The sequence below is a fragment of the Hylobates moloch genome, unplaced genomic scaffold, assembly GCF_009828535.3.
Source record: "Hylobates moloch isolate HMO894 unplaced genomic scaffold, HMol_V3 SCAFFOLD_18, whole genome shotgun sequence".
Classification (NCBI taxonomy): domain Eukaryota; kingdom Metazoa; phylum Chordata; class Mammalia; order Primates; family Hylobatidae; genus Hylobates; species Hylobates moloch.
The window spans coordinates 59,280,879-59,296,924 of NW_026652293.1; the positions used below are offsets into that span (position 1 = coordinate 59,280,879).

Below are 16,046 nucleotides of genomic sequence, written 5' to 3' on the forward strand. Positions count from 1 at the left end.
TTTTGGCTTAGTTCAAAGGATTTCATACCACGAATACTGCCTTTTTCATAACAGCCATATATCTAAAATATTTACCAATATGGAAAAATATACTGACTATATAATTTTAGGTTATTATAAATGAAAAAGCTCTTCTGTATTTTTCTGTCAAACTCTAAATAATTTGATAAGGCAATGCATCTTGAAAGTATTAAATGTCCATACTGAAACATGTGCTTCTTTTTCTTTCTTTTTGGATTTTTAATAATTTCTCCATTCCAACTTGCCAAGAACTATCTCATAACTTTTGGTACAATTCTGAAAGCAGGGGAATCAAAAATGGAAAAAGCCTTTTCTAACCTTGAATTTAGAGCACATTTCTTTTTTTACTTTTTCTTTGTGTGTGAGACAGAGTACTTGCTCCATCGCCCAGGCTGGAGTGCAGTGGCACAATCTTGGCTCACTGCAACCTCTGCCTCCCAGGTTAAAGTGGTTCTCCTGCCTCAGCCTCCCCAGTAGTGGGATTACAGGTGTGTGCCAACATGCCTAGCTAATTTTTGTATTTTTAGTAGAGACAAGGTTTCTCCATGTTGGCCAGGCTGGTCTCAAACTTCAGGTGACCTACCTGCCTCAGCGTCTCGAAGTGTTGAGATTACAGGCATGAGCCACCACGCCAGCCTGTATTTAGAGCACATTTCTAAATGTTTTCTGCTTTAATACGTGAATCACTTGACATATAAAAAGGAAATTAGGCCAGGTGCAATGGCTCATGCCTATAATTCCAGGACTTTGGGAGGCCGAGGCGGGTGGATCATTTCAGGCCATGAGTTCGAGACCAACCTGCCCAACATGGTGAAATGCCACCTCTACAAAAAATACAAAAATTAGCCGGGCATGGTGGCGCGCACCTGTGGTCCCAGCTATTCAGGAGGCTGAGGCAGAGAATCGCTGGAACCTGGGAGGCGAAGGTTGAAGTGAGCCAGGGTCGAAGTGAGCCAGGGTTGAAGCAAGCCGAGATAGCACCACTGCACTTCAGTCTGGGAAACATAGCGAGTCTCTGTCCCCTCACAAAAAAAGAAAAAGTAAATCAGCGTGGTTATTTCTGTTTTCCTTAATTCAGAGAATTGTCTTCAGAGTTGTACACAACCAGAAAAAAATTCTATCGAATAGACATACTATGATTACACATATTATAATGATTAGACATATTGTGAAAATAAAGAGGGGTAAGTTTAATTTTTGTAAAAAAGATGTTTATATAGAGGCATAGAGAACTGGGATGAATATACAAGCTGGTTATTTTTATTTTCTTCTAGTGGCTCATCAGCATTTTCTCATTTCTTCCATAAGAAATGTACATTACTTATATAAATGATTTATCAAGACGAATGAGTGCCGGGTGCAGTGGCTCACACTTGTAATCCCAGCACACTGGGAGGCCAAAGTGGGAGGATCACCTGAGGTCAGGAGTTCAAGACCAGCCTGGCCAACATGATGAAAACCCATCTCTATTAAAAATACAAAAATGAGCCAGGTGTGGTGATGCATGCCTGCAGTCCCAGCTACTCAGGAGGCTGAGGCACAAGAATCACTTGACCCAGGAGGCAGAGGTTGCAGTGAGCCAAGATATTGTGCCACTGCACTCCAGCCTGGGCGGCAAAGCGAGACTCAGTCTCAAAAAAAAAAAAGGGGGGGGTGGGGGAGAGAAATGAGCTTAATATTGGGAGAAAAAGAATAATGGAATAATTTTTAAGAATCACAAAAGAACAGAGATGGGATGGAGTTGATCCTGCTAGGCAAACAAACTGGGGTGTTCTGGAAGACAAATGGTCTTCTCAAGCTAGAAGGATTTAATTTGGTAAATCACCAATCCAAAGCACAATATAGTAGCTTTAAAGACTAAAAGTACTAATGAACCTTTAAGAATATTTAGCTTGGTTCCAAATTTATTGACCTACCAGAATCTTAATCAAGGGGTAAAATTTTAAAGAAACTATGTTAAAAAGGTTAGTCTAATGAAATAGTCTAAAGAAATAGTGAGACCAAGGAACATGTCAAACTTTTTCTTAGAATGAGAAAAGTACTATCATTCTTTTATTTTTATTGCAGGGCATTATTACTTAGAAAGCAAGTTCTTTTTTTTTTTAAATTTGAGACAGAGTCTTACTCTGTCACCCAGACTCCCAGACTGGAGTGTGGTGGCCCGATCTCGGCTTACGGCAATCTCTGCCTCCCAGGTTCAAACAATTCTCCTGCCTCAGCCTCTCAAGCAGCTAGGATTATAGGTGCCCACCACCACTCCTGGCTAATTTTGTATTTTTAGTAGAGATGGGGTTTCACCATGTTAGCCAGGCTGATCTCAAACTCCTGAGCTCAAGTGGTCCTCTTGCCTCAGCCTCCCAAAGTGCCCGGATTACAGGCGTGAGCCACCGTGCCCAGTGAAAGCAAGACTCTTAAAAATAAGCTATTACGGGCCAGGTGTGGCGGCTCATGCCTGTAATCTCAGCACTTTGCAAAGATGAGGCAGCAGGATCCCTTGAGCCCAGGAGTTCGAGACCAGCCTGGGCAACAAAGTGAGGCCTCCTCTCTACAAAAAACAAAGAAATTAGCTGGGCATGGTGGCATGTGCCTGTGGTCCCAGCTACATGGGAGACTGAGGCAAGAGGATCACTTAAGCCCAGGAGGTCGAGGCTGCAGTGAACTGTAATCACGTCACCACACTCTAGCCTGTGCGACAGAGCAAGACCCTGTCTCAAAAAATAAATAAACAAAAAATCTGCTGGGCACAGTGGCTCACGCCTGTAATCCCAGCACTTTGGGAGGCCAAGGTGGGCAGATCACTTGAGCCCAGGAGTTTGAGGCCAGCTTGGCCAACATGGTGAAATCCCCTCTCTACTAAAAATACAAAAATTAGCCAGGCATGGTGGCACATGCCTGTAATCCCAGCTACTCAGGGGGCTGAGGCAGGAGAATCGCTTGAGCCTGGGAGGCAGAGGTTGCAGTGAGCCAAGATTGCACCGCTGTACTCCAGCCTGGGCAACAGAGACAGACTGTCTCAAAAACAAACAAACAAATAATTATGCTAACATATAGCTCAGCACAGTTGTTTAACAAATGCTTTTAATCTAAATATTTATGGAATGTTTAATTAGAAAGGTTTTTAATCAATAATTTTAGAAAATTTTAAAAATAATTTCTAACAACTGAGGATCAATTCTCCTATAAAAGCATATTAATTTAAGGTTATCAGTAAAAACCAATACTGAAAAGCTATAATGCATCATAACTTAGAAGGAAAAGGTAAATACTATATCCAAATTAATTTAATGAATTAGACTTTTAGCTATGGTATACCTAAAAATGCTATACTTCTTACCTTTTAAACTGACAAGGGCTTTTGCTGAAGAGCCTGCAATTAAAAATAAAACAAATCAATAATTATTTCATAACCAAAGAGAGAAAAAGACCTTGGTTTGGGGGTAAAAGTGATCCATTTAGTTTTAGTAATGTTGAGTTTGAAGAGACGGTAGAATGTGCAATTAGAAATATCTAGCAACAATTCAAACTATAAACCAGAACTCAGATAAAGAAAGAACTGGAGAGAGACATATGAGAGTCTTGCTGACGTTGTGAGAACTGGAGACCATTCCAGGAGAAGAAAGTGAAGAAAGAGAAGAAAGAGGAAGAGTGGGGACAGACGTAATTTTGGATCCTCATCCAGGCGTGCTGTGGTGCTGGAAGAAAAGAGAAAGGGAACCGACATCTATTGAGGCAAAGACTGATGTAGTAATGGAGTGGAAAAAACAAACAATGGAAATGATTCAGGGACTGTCAGAGCAAGCAATAAGTCCCTTGAAAGTCTAGAATGCAGGTATATGCAATACTTCAAGATCTAAGCTGGAAAAGGGAATACAGAACGTCCAAGAGGGGCTAGAATAAAGTTGGAGGGGTCCACTGGATAAAACAAACTCCAGTGTACATTAGAGGCCAGGTGTGATGGCTGACACCTGTAATCCCAGTGCTTTGGAAGGCCAAGGTGGGAAGGATAGCTTGAGGCCAGGAGTCTGAGACCAGCCTGGGCAACATAGGGAGATCCTGTCTCTCAAAAATTTTTTTTAATTCACTGGGTATGGGGGCACGTGCCTCCAGTCTCAGCTACTCAGGGGGCTGATGTGAGAGGCCTGCTGGAGCCTGGGAGGTTGAGGCAGCAGTGAGCTGTGACCATGCCACTGCACTTCAGCCTGACAGACAGAGTAAGACTCTGCCTCAAAAACATAAAAAAGACATTAGAATAACAAGGAAGCTCCTCATACATGCAGAATCTAGACTGAATCTATATTATTAATAAACAACAGGGGATTCTGTTGCAGGTAACCCACGTTGAGAAACATCAGGCTACAGGTTCTGGTGTGAATGAATGATAGGATCTATGGGTAGGGAAAGTAGAAAAATCAATAGAGAGGCCGGGCGCGGTGGCTCACGCCTGTAATCCCAGCACTTTGAGAGGCCAAGGTGGGTAGATCACAAGGTCAGGAGATCAAGACCACCTGGCTAACATGGTGAAAACCCATCTCTACTAAAAATACAAAAAATTAACTGGGTGTGGTGGCGAACACCTGTAGTCCCAGCTACTCGGGAGGCTGAGGTGGGAGAATGGTGTGAACTCGCGAGGCGGAGCTTGCAGTGAGCAGAGATCACGCCACTGCACTCCATCCAGCCTGGGCGACAGAGTGAGACTCCATGTCAAAAAAAAATCAATAGAGAAAGAAGCTTTTTGAGAGTGAGAAAGCACTAAATTTAAAAATCTCAGAATTGGATGTATACATTGCAAAGTCCAAGTCATCTGAAAAATAATAATTAAGGATGATCTCAGGGGATTAAATAAAAAAGAACATGAACTAGGAACAAAAATCAGAGAGGACAGATTAATCCTCCTTGCTATTTAACAAAAGCAGCCATGATTTACATCTCATATAAATGGATAACAGACTTAAAATGAGAAGCAACAGATAAAGTATGGCAGTTATGAAACACTTCATCTCAGATCCTTAAACACTACGCATCTCTGATCACTAAACCTCAACTGACTTTTTCCTCCACAGGCCTGTATAAGAGACTTGTGAAACAGACACCTATCAGCATTAAAGACACTTACTTTCGGCCGGGCGCGGTGGCTCACACCTGTAATCCCAGCACTTTGGGAGGCCGAGGTGGGCGGATCACAAGGTCAGGAGATCGAGACCATCCTGGCTAAACAGTGAAACCCCGTCTCTACTAAAAATACAAAAAAAAAAAAAAATTAGCTGGAAGAGATGGCGGGTGCCTGTAGTCCCAGCTACTCGGGAGGCTGAGGCAGGAGAATGGCGTGAACCCCGGGGGGGCGGAGCCTACAATGAGCCAAGATAGCGCCACTGCACTCCAGCCTGGGCGACAGCGAGACTCTGTCTCAAAAAAAAAAAAAAAAAAAAAAAGACACTTACTTTCACTCTACTCTCTTGCCTAGATGTGAAGAATAGTTAACAGGACACCATAAAAGCTTCTGCATGGCAAATGAAGCTTAATGACAAAAGGCAGTAAAGTCATGGAGGTGAATGACAAAAAATCTTGCTAAAAAGTCTCAAACAATGCAACACAACTGTAAAGCAGCAATAGTAGACAATACACACATCTGTGTACCAAGAGATATGTAGTGCATTTGAGAAAAAGTAGTAACCACTCACTGAATATGTAGAGTGCTGACGGCATGGCAGTCCCTACCTGCTCTAGGCAATGAGAATACAACAGCAAGCAAAATTGTCAAAGTCCCTGCTCTCATGGAATGTACATTCTAGTGATGGGAGACAAACAAAAACAGCTATCGAGTCATGATAAGCACACTGGAAAAAATAAAGCAGAATAAGAAGAATATGCACGGTGGGGATGGGGGGAAGGAAAACTATTTGTATATAAGGTGTTCATGATGAGCTTCTATGAAAGGTGATGCTTAAGAAGAGATCTGAAGGAAGAGGTATAGGCCATAAGAATATCCACTCCTGCTCCATGAATGCAGGAACCGTATCTTGGGGATTCTGACCAATCACCTTCAACCTTTTTTTTCTTTTTTTCTTTTTCGTTTTCTTTCTCTTTTCTTTTTTTTTTTTTTTTGAGATGGAGTCTCACTCTGTCACCCAGGTTGGAGTACGGTGGTACAATCTCAGCTCACTGCAACCTCCACCTCCCGGGTTCAAGCAATTCTCCCCGCATCAGCCTTCCAGGTAGCTAGGATTACAGGTGCATGCCACCATACACAGCTAATTTTTGTATTTTTAGTAGAGACAGGATTTCACCATGTTGGCCAGGCTGGTCTCGAACTCCTGACCTCAGGTGATCCACCCGGCTCGGCCTCCCAAAGTGCTGGGATTACAGGCGTGAGCCACCGCAACCGGTCCTTTTTTCCTTTTTCTAGATGCAGGATGGCATAGTGGTCAAGAAAATAGGTTCTAGATTGAGATTAGCTATGTTTGAATCTTGGTCCTGACACTTTCTTGCATGTTACCTTAAGCAAGTTACTTTGCCTCTCTGTGCTATTGTTTCTTCATGTGTAAAATGAGGATTAAATGAGTTAATACATGTAAAAGTGCATAGAACAATGCATATATTACACAGTTAATTTTGATATAATGCTGTTAGTATTATTTTGAGCAATCAAAAAATAATAGGTTAAGAACATGGATTTTTCAGTCAGGCAAATCTGATTAAAGTAGAATCTTGCTCTAATGAGGTGTTCATTAATCCAAAGATTCTACCCTTCGTAGTTCATAGGCATGATGATTGGGTTTTCATATTCATATGCGAGATGTGTCTCTCTCAAACTTTGTGAAAAGTCAGCACATGACCCATCTGATGTGGAAAAAAAATTTTATTGAATGCCTACCATAAGCACTGTTAGGGGCGAGGGTTACCCCAAAGAACAAGACAAACAAAGCCTCTGCTCTCAGGAAGCTTAAACTCTAGTGGAAAGAGATATATATATATATATCATGTACATAATAATTATAGCTCATGATAAAGGAAATAAACAGGGTGATAATAGTGGGGATGGGGGAATTACTCTTAAGTACTAGCTACCTTACTTTTGAGTACAGACGGTTTCTCTGAGGAGGTAACATCTAAAAAACTAGCTGTGAGAGAGCAGGAAATCAAAGCAATGAGTCTGGGCAGAAGAAACAGGTGAAGTCCTAAGAAGGGAGGAGGGGTGACTGTGCTTGCATAGGGAAGAATGGTATGAAAGGGCAGAGGTAAGCCAGGTGTTATGCATGGAACTGGGAATGCAATTAGGAAGACAGAAACAGTACCTACTCTGATGGGGCTACTAACCAATCACATAAACAAATACAAAACTGCAACTGTAATAGCTACCACTAGGAAGTTACATAGTAATACAAAAAGATTTAAAGAATATGGGCCCTGGCCTGGCACAGTGGCTCACACCTGTAATCCCAGCACTTTGAGGGGGCTAAATGACTTGAGGTCAGGAGTTCGAGACCAGCCGGGTTCTACTAAAAATACAAAAATTAGCCGGGCTTGTTGGCACACACCTGTAATCACAGCTACTCAGGAGGCTGAGGCAGGAGAATTGCTTGAACTCTAGAGGCAGAGGTTGCAGTGAGCCAAGATTGCACCGCTGCACTCCAGCCTGGGTGACAGAGCAAGACTCCATCTTTAAAAAAAATAAAGAAGATAGGCCCTGCATGGTGGCTGAAGCCTGTAATCCCAGCACTTTGGAAGGCTAAGGCAGGAGGATCGCTTGAGGCCAGGAGTTTGAGATCAGCCTGAGCTACATAGGGAGACCTCGTCTCTACAAAAAATAGGAAAAAAAAAAAAAAAAAAAACCTTAGTTGAGCATGGTGGTACATGCCTGTGGTCCCAGCTACTGGGGAGACTGATGCCGGAGGATCTCCTTAGCCCAGAAGATCAAGGCTGCAGTGAGCCATGATCATGCCTCTGCACTCCAGTCTACACAACAGACTATTTAAAAAACAAAAAACAGATTTAAAGAAGACATAATTTAGTCAGGGAGGATGGGAAATGGCTCTCTGAAGAAGCATAAATTGGGATCTAAAAGATAATTAGAAGTTAACTGAAAGTAAGGGGGGTGTGGGGGGGGTAGCATTCCAGGTTGACAGAACAGCATGTGCAAAGACCCTGGAGAAAAGGGGAGACTGGTGAGTATAGCGAATGAAAAAGGTCCAATTTACCCCAAGGGATAGAATGAGGGGACAAGTGGTACAACATAAAGCTGAGAGGTAGGGAGCAGCCAGACCACAAAGGGTCTTATAGCTACTAAAGGGTTTGTAACAGGAGGATGACATACATTCATTTTGAAAGGATCCCTCTCGCTGTGTGTTTGTGGGAAGCGGGCTGAATTAATGAGAGGCCGAGGTAATTGGTAAAGAGAAGAAATGGCGACAGTTTGGGCTACGGTGATGGTAAGAAATGGGTAGAATTGATAGATATTTAGAAGGTAAAATTTACAGACTTAGTAAAGGCTTAAATATGGGAAGTGAAAGAGAGGAAAGTGGCTGGGTGTGCGGTGGCTCATGCCTGCAATCCCAGCACTTTGGGAGGCTGAGGCGGGTGGATCACCTGAGGTCAGGAGTTTGAGACCAGCCTAGCCAACATGGTGAAACCCCGCCTCTACTAAAAATACAAAAATTAGCCAGGTGTGGTGGCAGGCGCCTGTAAACCCAGCTACTCAGGAGGCTGAGGCAAGAGAATCGCTTGAACCCGGGAGGCGGAGGCTGCAGTGAGCTGAGATCACACACTGCACTCCAGCCTAGGTGACACAGCAAGACTCTGTCTCAAAAAAAAGAAAAGAAAAGAAAAGAAAGAGAGGGAAGTGCCAAAGAAAATCTCTAGGTTTCTGCCCTGCCAGCTGAATCCACAGAATCACTAGAAGTATCTGTCCTGGGGTAGGACTGAGGTGGATTTTAAACCCGTGCAGTTTGAGGGGCCTTTGAAGCATCTAAGAAGAAATGTGAAACAGGCAAGAGATATCAAGAAAGGGAGCTCAGGAAAGATCTGGGCTGAAGATAGCCTTAGTTTCCTTATATAAAAAGTGAGTACTTACATCAACTGAAATGAAGATTAAATGAGCAAATACATATAATATCCTTTGCATGGCATCTGTTTCATAGTAAATACTCAATAAATGGTAGCTTTCATTATTGATGTTATATCGACTCCTGAATAATATATTAGCTAGCCTCCTTGACTAAATGTGGCCAAAAAACATCCTATTATTTCCAGTATCAAATTGAAATCGCTTTTCCTTTTCAAGACCCTGCTCTAGTTTCATTAATAATACCTGTTACTTTGCATTAATTCCATATAAATTAAGTATTTATGTATACTTGATTTGTGGCACTGTATGACAAAGAAAGAAAGAAAATCCCTGGTTTCAACAAAGCTGAAGTCTGGCTAAACAAGACATATGCTTCACAAATACACACCAATGTACAAGAGATGTCACAAAGTAATATAAATGATAAGGTTATATAATTTGAAAGTGGAGCTGGAATTTGAACCCTAATATAAATGCCGAGTCCCTACAAAGAACCACAGTAAATTCTCAATAAATGTTGGATGATATGAAGCAAATATTCCTAACGGCAGTTGTAAGAAAGCCACTTAAAACGCCTCTCATTACAACAGAATGACTACAGTAACCAAAACAGTAGATCTAGTGATTGTGACATCCAAGAGGTGATAAGGCATGTTTATGATAAAGATGCCAAGGATAATGAAAAACATTTTCGGATGACAAGTACACTGTGCTTCGTAGGTCCACACTCATTTGGGAGCATTCTAAGTCACAATCAAGGCCAGCTGCGGTGGCTCACGCCTGTAATCCCAGCACTTTGGGAGGCCGAGGTGAGTGGATCACCTGAGGTCGGGAGTTCGAGACCAGCCTGACCAACATGGAGAAACCCCGTCTCTACTAAAAATACAAAAAAATTAGGCAGGCGTGGTGGCACATGCCTGTAACCCCAGCTACTCCGGAGGCTGAGGTAGGAGAAATCACTTGAACCCGGGAGGCAGAGGTTGCAGTGAGCTGAGATAGTACCATTGCACCCCAGCCTGGGCAATAAGAGTGAAACTCCGTCTCAAAATAAATAAATAAATAAATAAATAAATCACAATCAGTTGTATTCTACAAATAAACAATACAACTCATGACTGGTCAATAGCTGTGCCCTACCCAATACAGTGACTACTAGCTACATGTGACTATGTAAATTAAAATTAAATAAAATTCAAAATTCAGTTCCTCCATCACTCTAGCCACATTTGAAATGTTCCATGGCCACACATGGCTAGTAGCTTGGCTACCCTACTGGACATCACAAAAGAGAACAGTTCCGTCATGGACAAAGTTCCTTGGGGACTTAGTGCTGCTCTCTATCAAATTTAAAACGCAGACCCTCTTAATACGACTTTTCACCAGCTTGGCAACTTGAATTTTTATTTTAACTTTATAACTTATTAAGAATACATGACCTCACAAAGAAAATGGAATCAGTAGTATGTTGAGTTCTCATTTTTAAGTCCATTTGCCTTGTGCATAGATAGATTCAATAGTAATCGAGCCTTTCACAGATATGTATAAACTGAATAGTGAATGTGGATTCAGGACTTTTTTGTAATTAACGAACATATTTGCCTTTTCATATAATTTATGCAATATTGTAAATTACAAAATTAAGTTCCACTGCCCTTAAACTACGGAATTGGTGCTTTTACTTACTCAACACAAGTGAGCATACATGTCTTAGATGTCAGGGTGAGTAAACATGGTTAGGTGAGGCAATGCCCTAGGGTGGGTGTCAGGCAGGGTACTGCACATGTACGCTGTGTTGGTCACATCCATGCATAAAGGTGCCTTTATGGCTCTTAAGACACATACAGAATAAAGTCTGCGGGACGGGGTCTACCTGAACACTGAGTATCCGGGCTGGATGATCTCAGGAAAGGTCCACAGCCACCTGTGGTCCCAGGGGAAGGGGCCAACCCTCTGACACGGAAACACTTCCAGGGGTGGACACACCGGTGGGGGGGTGGGGAGGACAGTGAAGATCACAAGTGCCCGTAGAGGCAGGAGCTGTGACAGGACAAGATCAGAGGCTGGGGCAAGAAGAAGGGGCGGTGGACCACCCTGTGCCCAGCCCGAGCCCTCCCCCGGCCCCGGGACAGGCGAGTTACATAACCCCGGCGGGCGTCTCTCGGCGCCGGGCGAGTGGTGCAGGCGGCGAGGACAGCCCCCGCGCCCGGGGGCCGCTCTTCCCCCAACCTCGGCTGGGGGCCGGAGTCGGGCCAGGGGAGCAGCCACCGCCTCCGCCTGGCACAGGCTGGACTCCCGGGCTCTCGGTTTCCGGCCCTGGCGCTCACACAACCCCAGAAACCAACACACAGACACCATAACAAAGGCGGCGACGCGGCGGCAACACAGGAGTGGGAAGACTAAGGGACCACGGTGGGGCTGGCAGTCAGCCCACCTGCCCAGCGGAGGGCACGGCCGTCCGTCCCGGCCGGTGCAGCCGCTGGGCAGGCGGCAGGCGGGAAAAGGGGGGGTGCTTTGAGGTGCTACTCACTCTCGTCAGGCAACTGGTCGAGCTCCGCCATCTTGAACGAGCCGCGCCGCTTTTTCAAAGGCTGCCCGCCGCGGTGCATTGTGGGGCGGAGACTGTCTTTGCGAGGGAGGTTCGAATGCGGAGCTCGCTGCCCGCGGCGCCGCGCTGCGCTGCTCCCGCCGCGGCTGGTTGAGGCGGGCCCGGCTCCGCCCGCGCCTGCCCGAGGAGGAGGTGCCGCCGAGGGGGGGCCGCGCCTCGCCCCTCTGCCGTCGCCTCCGGCCGAGCCGGGCGGGAGGAAAGGAGGAAGGAGGCCGCGCGGCGAGGCCCGGCGCCAGAGCGCGGGGGGAGCAGCACCAGCCCCGGAGTCCCGCCCGGGCCCCGCTCCCGGCGCATGTTCCGCGGCCCGCGCTGCAGCTGCGGGAACTGCAGGCTGTTTGTTCCGAGTGGAGAACGGGAGGGAGGCCCCGGCAGGGGGAAAGAAGCCCTCGATTCTGGGCCTCATTGACCGAGGGGGCTCTACGCAAAGTGAAATATTCACAGTTCCCGAAACCCACGTTGCTCGGGCGCCTCCGTCCCCTCACTTTTCCCGAGAGCGCCAACCGCAGCAGCCCCCTGCGCGTCGCCACGTCCGGGACTCGGTCCCAGCGGCCCCTGGCGATCCGGGCACGCCTTTCCTGAATGTTGGAAGCTGAGCTGCGTGCAGCCGGGGAGCGAGACCTTGAGAGGTCATGAAGTTGGTCATTTAGGCCGACAGCTAAAGAACTGTTCTGCTTAGCTGTTTCATCCATTCGACACTAGATCGTGCAGTGGGCTGGAAGAGAATTAGAAAACGAGTAACAGGGGGCTTCGAGAGGATACAGAAAGGAACAGTGACACTACAAGGTGATAAAGTACCTGATCCAAATGTTACGAGAATACTGGACGAGAATTCAACGAAATTGAAAGAAGCCCAGGGAAAAATTTCACAATATCTGTCTGTAACACTTTCCAGTAATAAAACACTGTTGCTTTTCAAAAATTCATTTAACAAATGTCATTGAGCTCCAATCCTTTTCTCCAGGAATTTATGGGAGTTGAAGGAATGAGACCGTTAAGCAGTCAAAAGACAACATGGGTGAATTCCAGGAACTACAAAATTAAAAGGCGGTAGACTAAGATGACAGAGTGGTACACAGAGGCCTGCCCAAGCTAAGGAGTTGAACTTGCTTAGTCCACTGGAGCAGTGGAAAAGTCGGGTGTAAGAGGGGCATGTTTCTGTTTTTGTTTTAGAACAAAAATATGGGAAATGGATTAGTGGGGGACAAGATGAGAGCCTAGAAACCAGTCAGGAAGAAGCTTACTTGGGGCATGCAAAGGACAGAAGAGAGATGCCTGCACTGGTAGCTAGAGAGGTGCAGAGGGTGGGCTCTGGAGCCCCAGGGCCTCGATGAGAAGAATCCAGATGGGCTGCTAGTTGTATAATCTCAGGCACGTTGGTTTCTTAACCGAATTCTCTGTGCCTCAGTTTCTTATCTGTAAAATGCAAATAACAGGGTTGTTTTGAGGGCTAAATGATTTGATAGATGTAAGGACCTTATGCTAGCTGCTAGCACCCATCAATTAGCCACTACCACCACCATCACCACAGCATAGGCGGTATTAGAGAGAGGTGGCAGCATGCACTCCACCTTTCAAGAGGTGGAAAATAAAGGATTGGGTGAGTCACTGGGTGTGAGGAGAAGGAAGTCTCATTGTTGATGCCAGCTTTGTGCCTTGGGTAGCTGGGTGCTGCCATGCTAAGGTAGGAGGGAGAGCAGGGAGGGTGAAAGTTCAATTTTACAAAGTAATCCTTCCTTCAGAGCTAGCTTAACCTCTCCTTTGCCTTCTAAACACACTCTGATCTGCTCCCTAAGAAGATTAAAACACTGGTCCTTGTTGTCAGCACCTGGGGGGGGGCTTCAGCAGCTTGCACTTCAGTATCAATTTGGAGATGAGATCAAGGAAAGGTCAGCCCTTTAAGAATGAAAGAATAGAAATTAAAGAAGCATGAGAGGTTATCAGAGTGGGAGAAGCAAAAGCTTTGTGAATGTCATGATGGTCAAGGTGTCATTAGACCAAGGCAAACCTGGTTTTTTTCTGAGGCAGTTTTCATGTACACTCAACAACACAACTACTGTTTAAATCAATGTTTTTAGGCCCTTCCGTGATAATCTGCATTTTAAACAAAAACTCTAAGTGACTCTTCTCATAAATCCAAAGCCTGAAGCTGTATCCTAGCCCCAGATCTAGCGCTTAGCTGTGTGATCGAAGCCAAGGCACACCTACCTCTTCAATAAGTTTCGTTATTGAATATTTATGACAGATTTTACAATGATTGGCTTACTTGATTCTCCCAACAACCTGGTAATTTGTCCAAAGACAATGGAAAGCAAGTGCTAGAATCAGGAATCTAGCCCACTTTTTGGTGCCTCAGTGACTCCCTCTGTGATGGGAGGATTACACGTATGTCTTTGTCCATTTGTGCTGCCATAACAAAACATCTGAGACTGGGTAATTTACAGACAACAAGAATTTTTTTTTTTTTTTGAGACGGAGTTTTGCTCTTGTCACCCACACTGGAGTACAAGGGTGTGATCTCGGCTCACTGCAACCTCTGCCTCCTGGGTTCAAGTGATTCTCCTGCCTCTGCCTCCAGAGTAGCTGGGATTACAGGTGCCTGCCACCACTCCTGGCTAATTTTTGTATTCTTAGTAGAGACAGGTTTTACTAGGTTGGCCAGGCTAGTCTTGAACTCCTGATCTTAAGTGATCTACTGGCCTCAGCCTCCCAAAGTGTTGGGATTACAGGCATGAGCCACCGTGCCCAGCCGACAACAAGAATTTATTTCTCACAGTTTCAAACGCTGGGAAGTCCAAGATCAAGGTGCCAACGTTGTTGTCTGGTGACGGCAGCTCTCTGTTTCCAAGATGGTGGCTCATTGCTCCATCCTCTGGAGGGGATGCATACTGTGTCCTTACATGGTAGAAGGGACAGAAAGGCAAGAGAACACCTCCTTCAGCCTTGAGCCCTTTCATAAGGCTACTAACCCCATTCACGAGAGCAGAACCCTCATGACTTAATCACCTCCCAGAGGCTACATTGCTTAATACTGTTGCATTGGGGATTATGTTACAACTGAATTTTGGAGGGAATACCATCATTCAAACCATAGCAACATGCAACACAGGCATATTAAATTTCCTGCAATCACTTATTCCAATTTAAAATGACATGACTGTGTGTGGTGTTTGCTTTTTTAAAAATACAAACCACAGTATGGATAAGGTCATTAAGTAATGAAAAACCTAAATAAAAATACACTATAAGAAACATCTCATGTACCTCATAAATATATCCACTTACTACGTACCCACAAAAATTCTAAAAAATTTTTAAAATACCATAAGAAAAATAAACATGGCCACATTTCAGAAATATCAGGTTTGACCATTTCTAGTCCTGTGGCCTATTTATCAATTATTGGGTTGGATTATTTTTGTGAAAACAGTTGCAATGACTAAAGATAAAATGTGTGTGTTGGGGGCCTGGTGCAGTGGCTCACACTGTACATTACTGCTGTAATCCCAGCACTTTGGGAGGCTGAGGCAGGTGGATCGCCTGAGCACCTGAGATCAGGGGTTTGAGACCAGCCTGACCAACATGGTGAAACCCAGTCTCTACTAAAATACAAAATTAGCCAGGCGTGGTGGCTTGCGCCTGTAATTCAAGCTACTTGGAAGGCTGAGGCCGGAGAATTGCTTGAACCCCGGAGGTGGAGATTGCAGTGAGCTGAGATCACACCACTGCACTCCCGCCTGGGTAACAGAGTGAGACTCCGTCTCAAAAAAAAAAAAAAAAAAAAGTGTGTGTGTGTATAGTATGTGTGTGAATGTTTTTATAAATACTTTTGATAAAGTTGGGAATTTGAGTTAGCAATGAAAAAACAAAGACAATTCAGCTTGCCTTGCTTGAGTATCTCAGCCATAATGAGGTAAAAAGACTCTCCAGCCTATACGTATATATATTTTTAAGTTATGTTGCTGGTAGGACTCCACACTCAGCATTTCCTCTTCCAGCATCCAAGTACACCAGGAGTACTGATGGCCCCAGGATCTAGGTTCAAATTGCAGTTCACCTACTTCCCTTGTGTGTATTCTTGAACAAATTACTCTCAGTAGTAGTTTTTAGTTTTCTTCTGCCTTTCTTGAAGGGTTATTATGAAGATTAAATTACTATTATAAATTAAGTGCCTATCAAGATCTCCAGTGACTGTTGGTATCCTTCCTTGATGAGAATCCCTCTTTTACAACATAAATATTCTCAAAAATGTGCCCAATAGCCATCCTGGTAATTCCCTTCAGAATCCTCTCCCTGAACATGTTCAGAGCAGTGGAAACAGGCATGAGGAGTGAGAGCAGAAGACATGGGTTCTAAGCCTTG

General features: G+C 44.6%; 1 protein-coding gene and 1 non-coding gene across 2 annotated transcripts in view; one reads left to right on the top strand and one right to left on the bottom strand.

Moving 5' to 3' along the window:
• LIN9 (lin-9 DREAM MuvB core complex component) overlaps nt 1-12,126 on the bottom strand; it is a 92,797-nt gene extending 80,671 nt beyond the window's left edge. The window contains exons 1-2 of the mRNA XM_032137023.2: nt 11,610-12,126; nt 3,356-3,388 (exon numbers count right to left, since the gene is read on the bottom strand). Coding sequence (XP_031992914.1) covers nt 3,356-3,388; nt 11,610-12,090 — 514 coding nt within the window. The 5' untranslated portion in view covers nt 12,091-12,126. The remainder of the gene's footprint in view (nt 1-3,355; nt 3,389-11,609) is intronic.
• On the top strand, nt 6,763-6,864 carry LOC116458175 (small nucleolar RNA U13). Its single transcript, XR_004245239.1, has one exon. It is a non-coding gene; the product is annotated as a small nucleolar RNA U13 (small nucleolar RNA).
• Nucleotides 12,127-16,046: the final 3,920 nt, after the last annotated feature.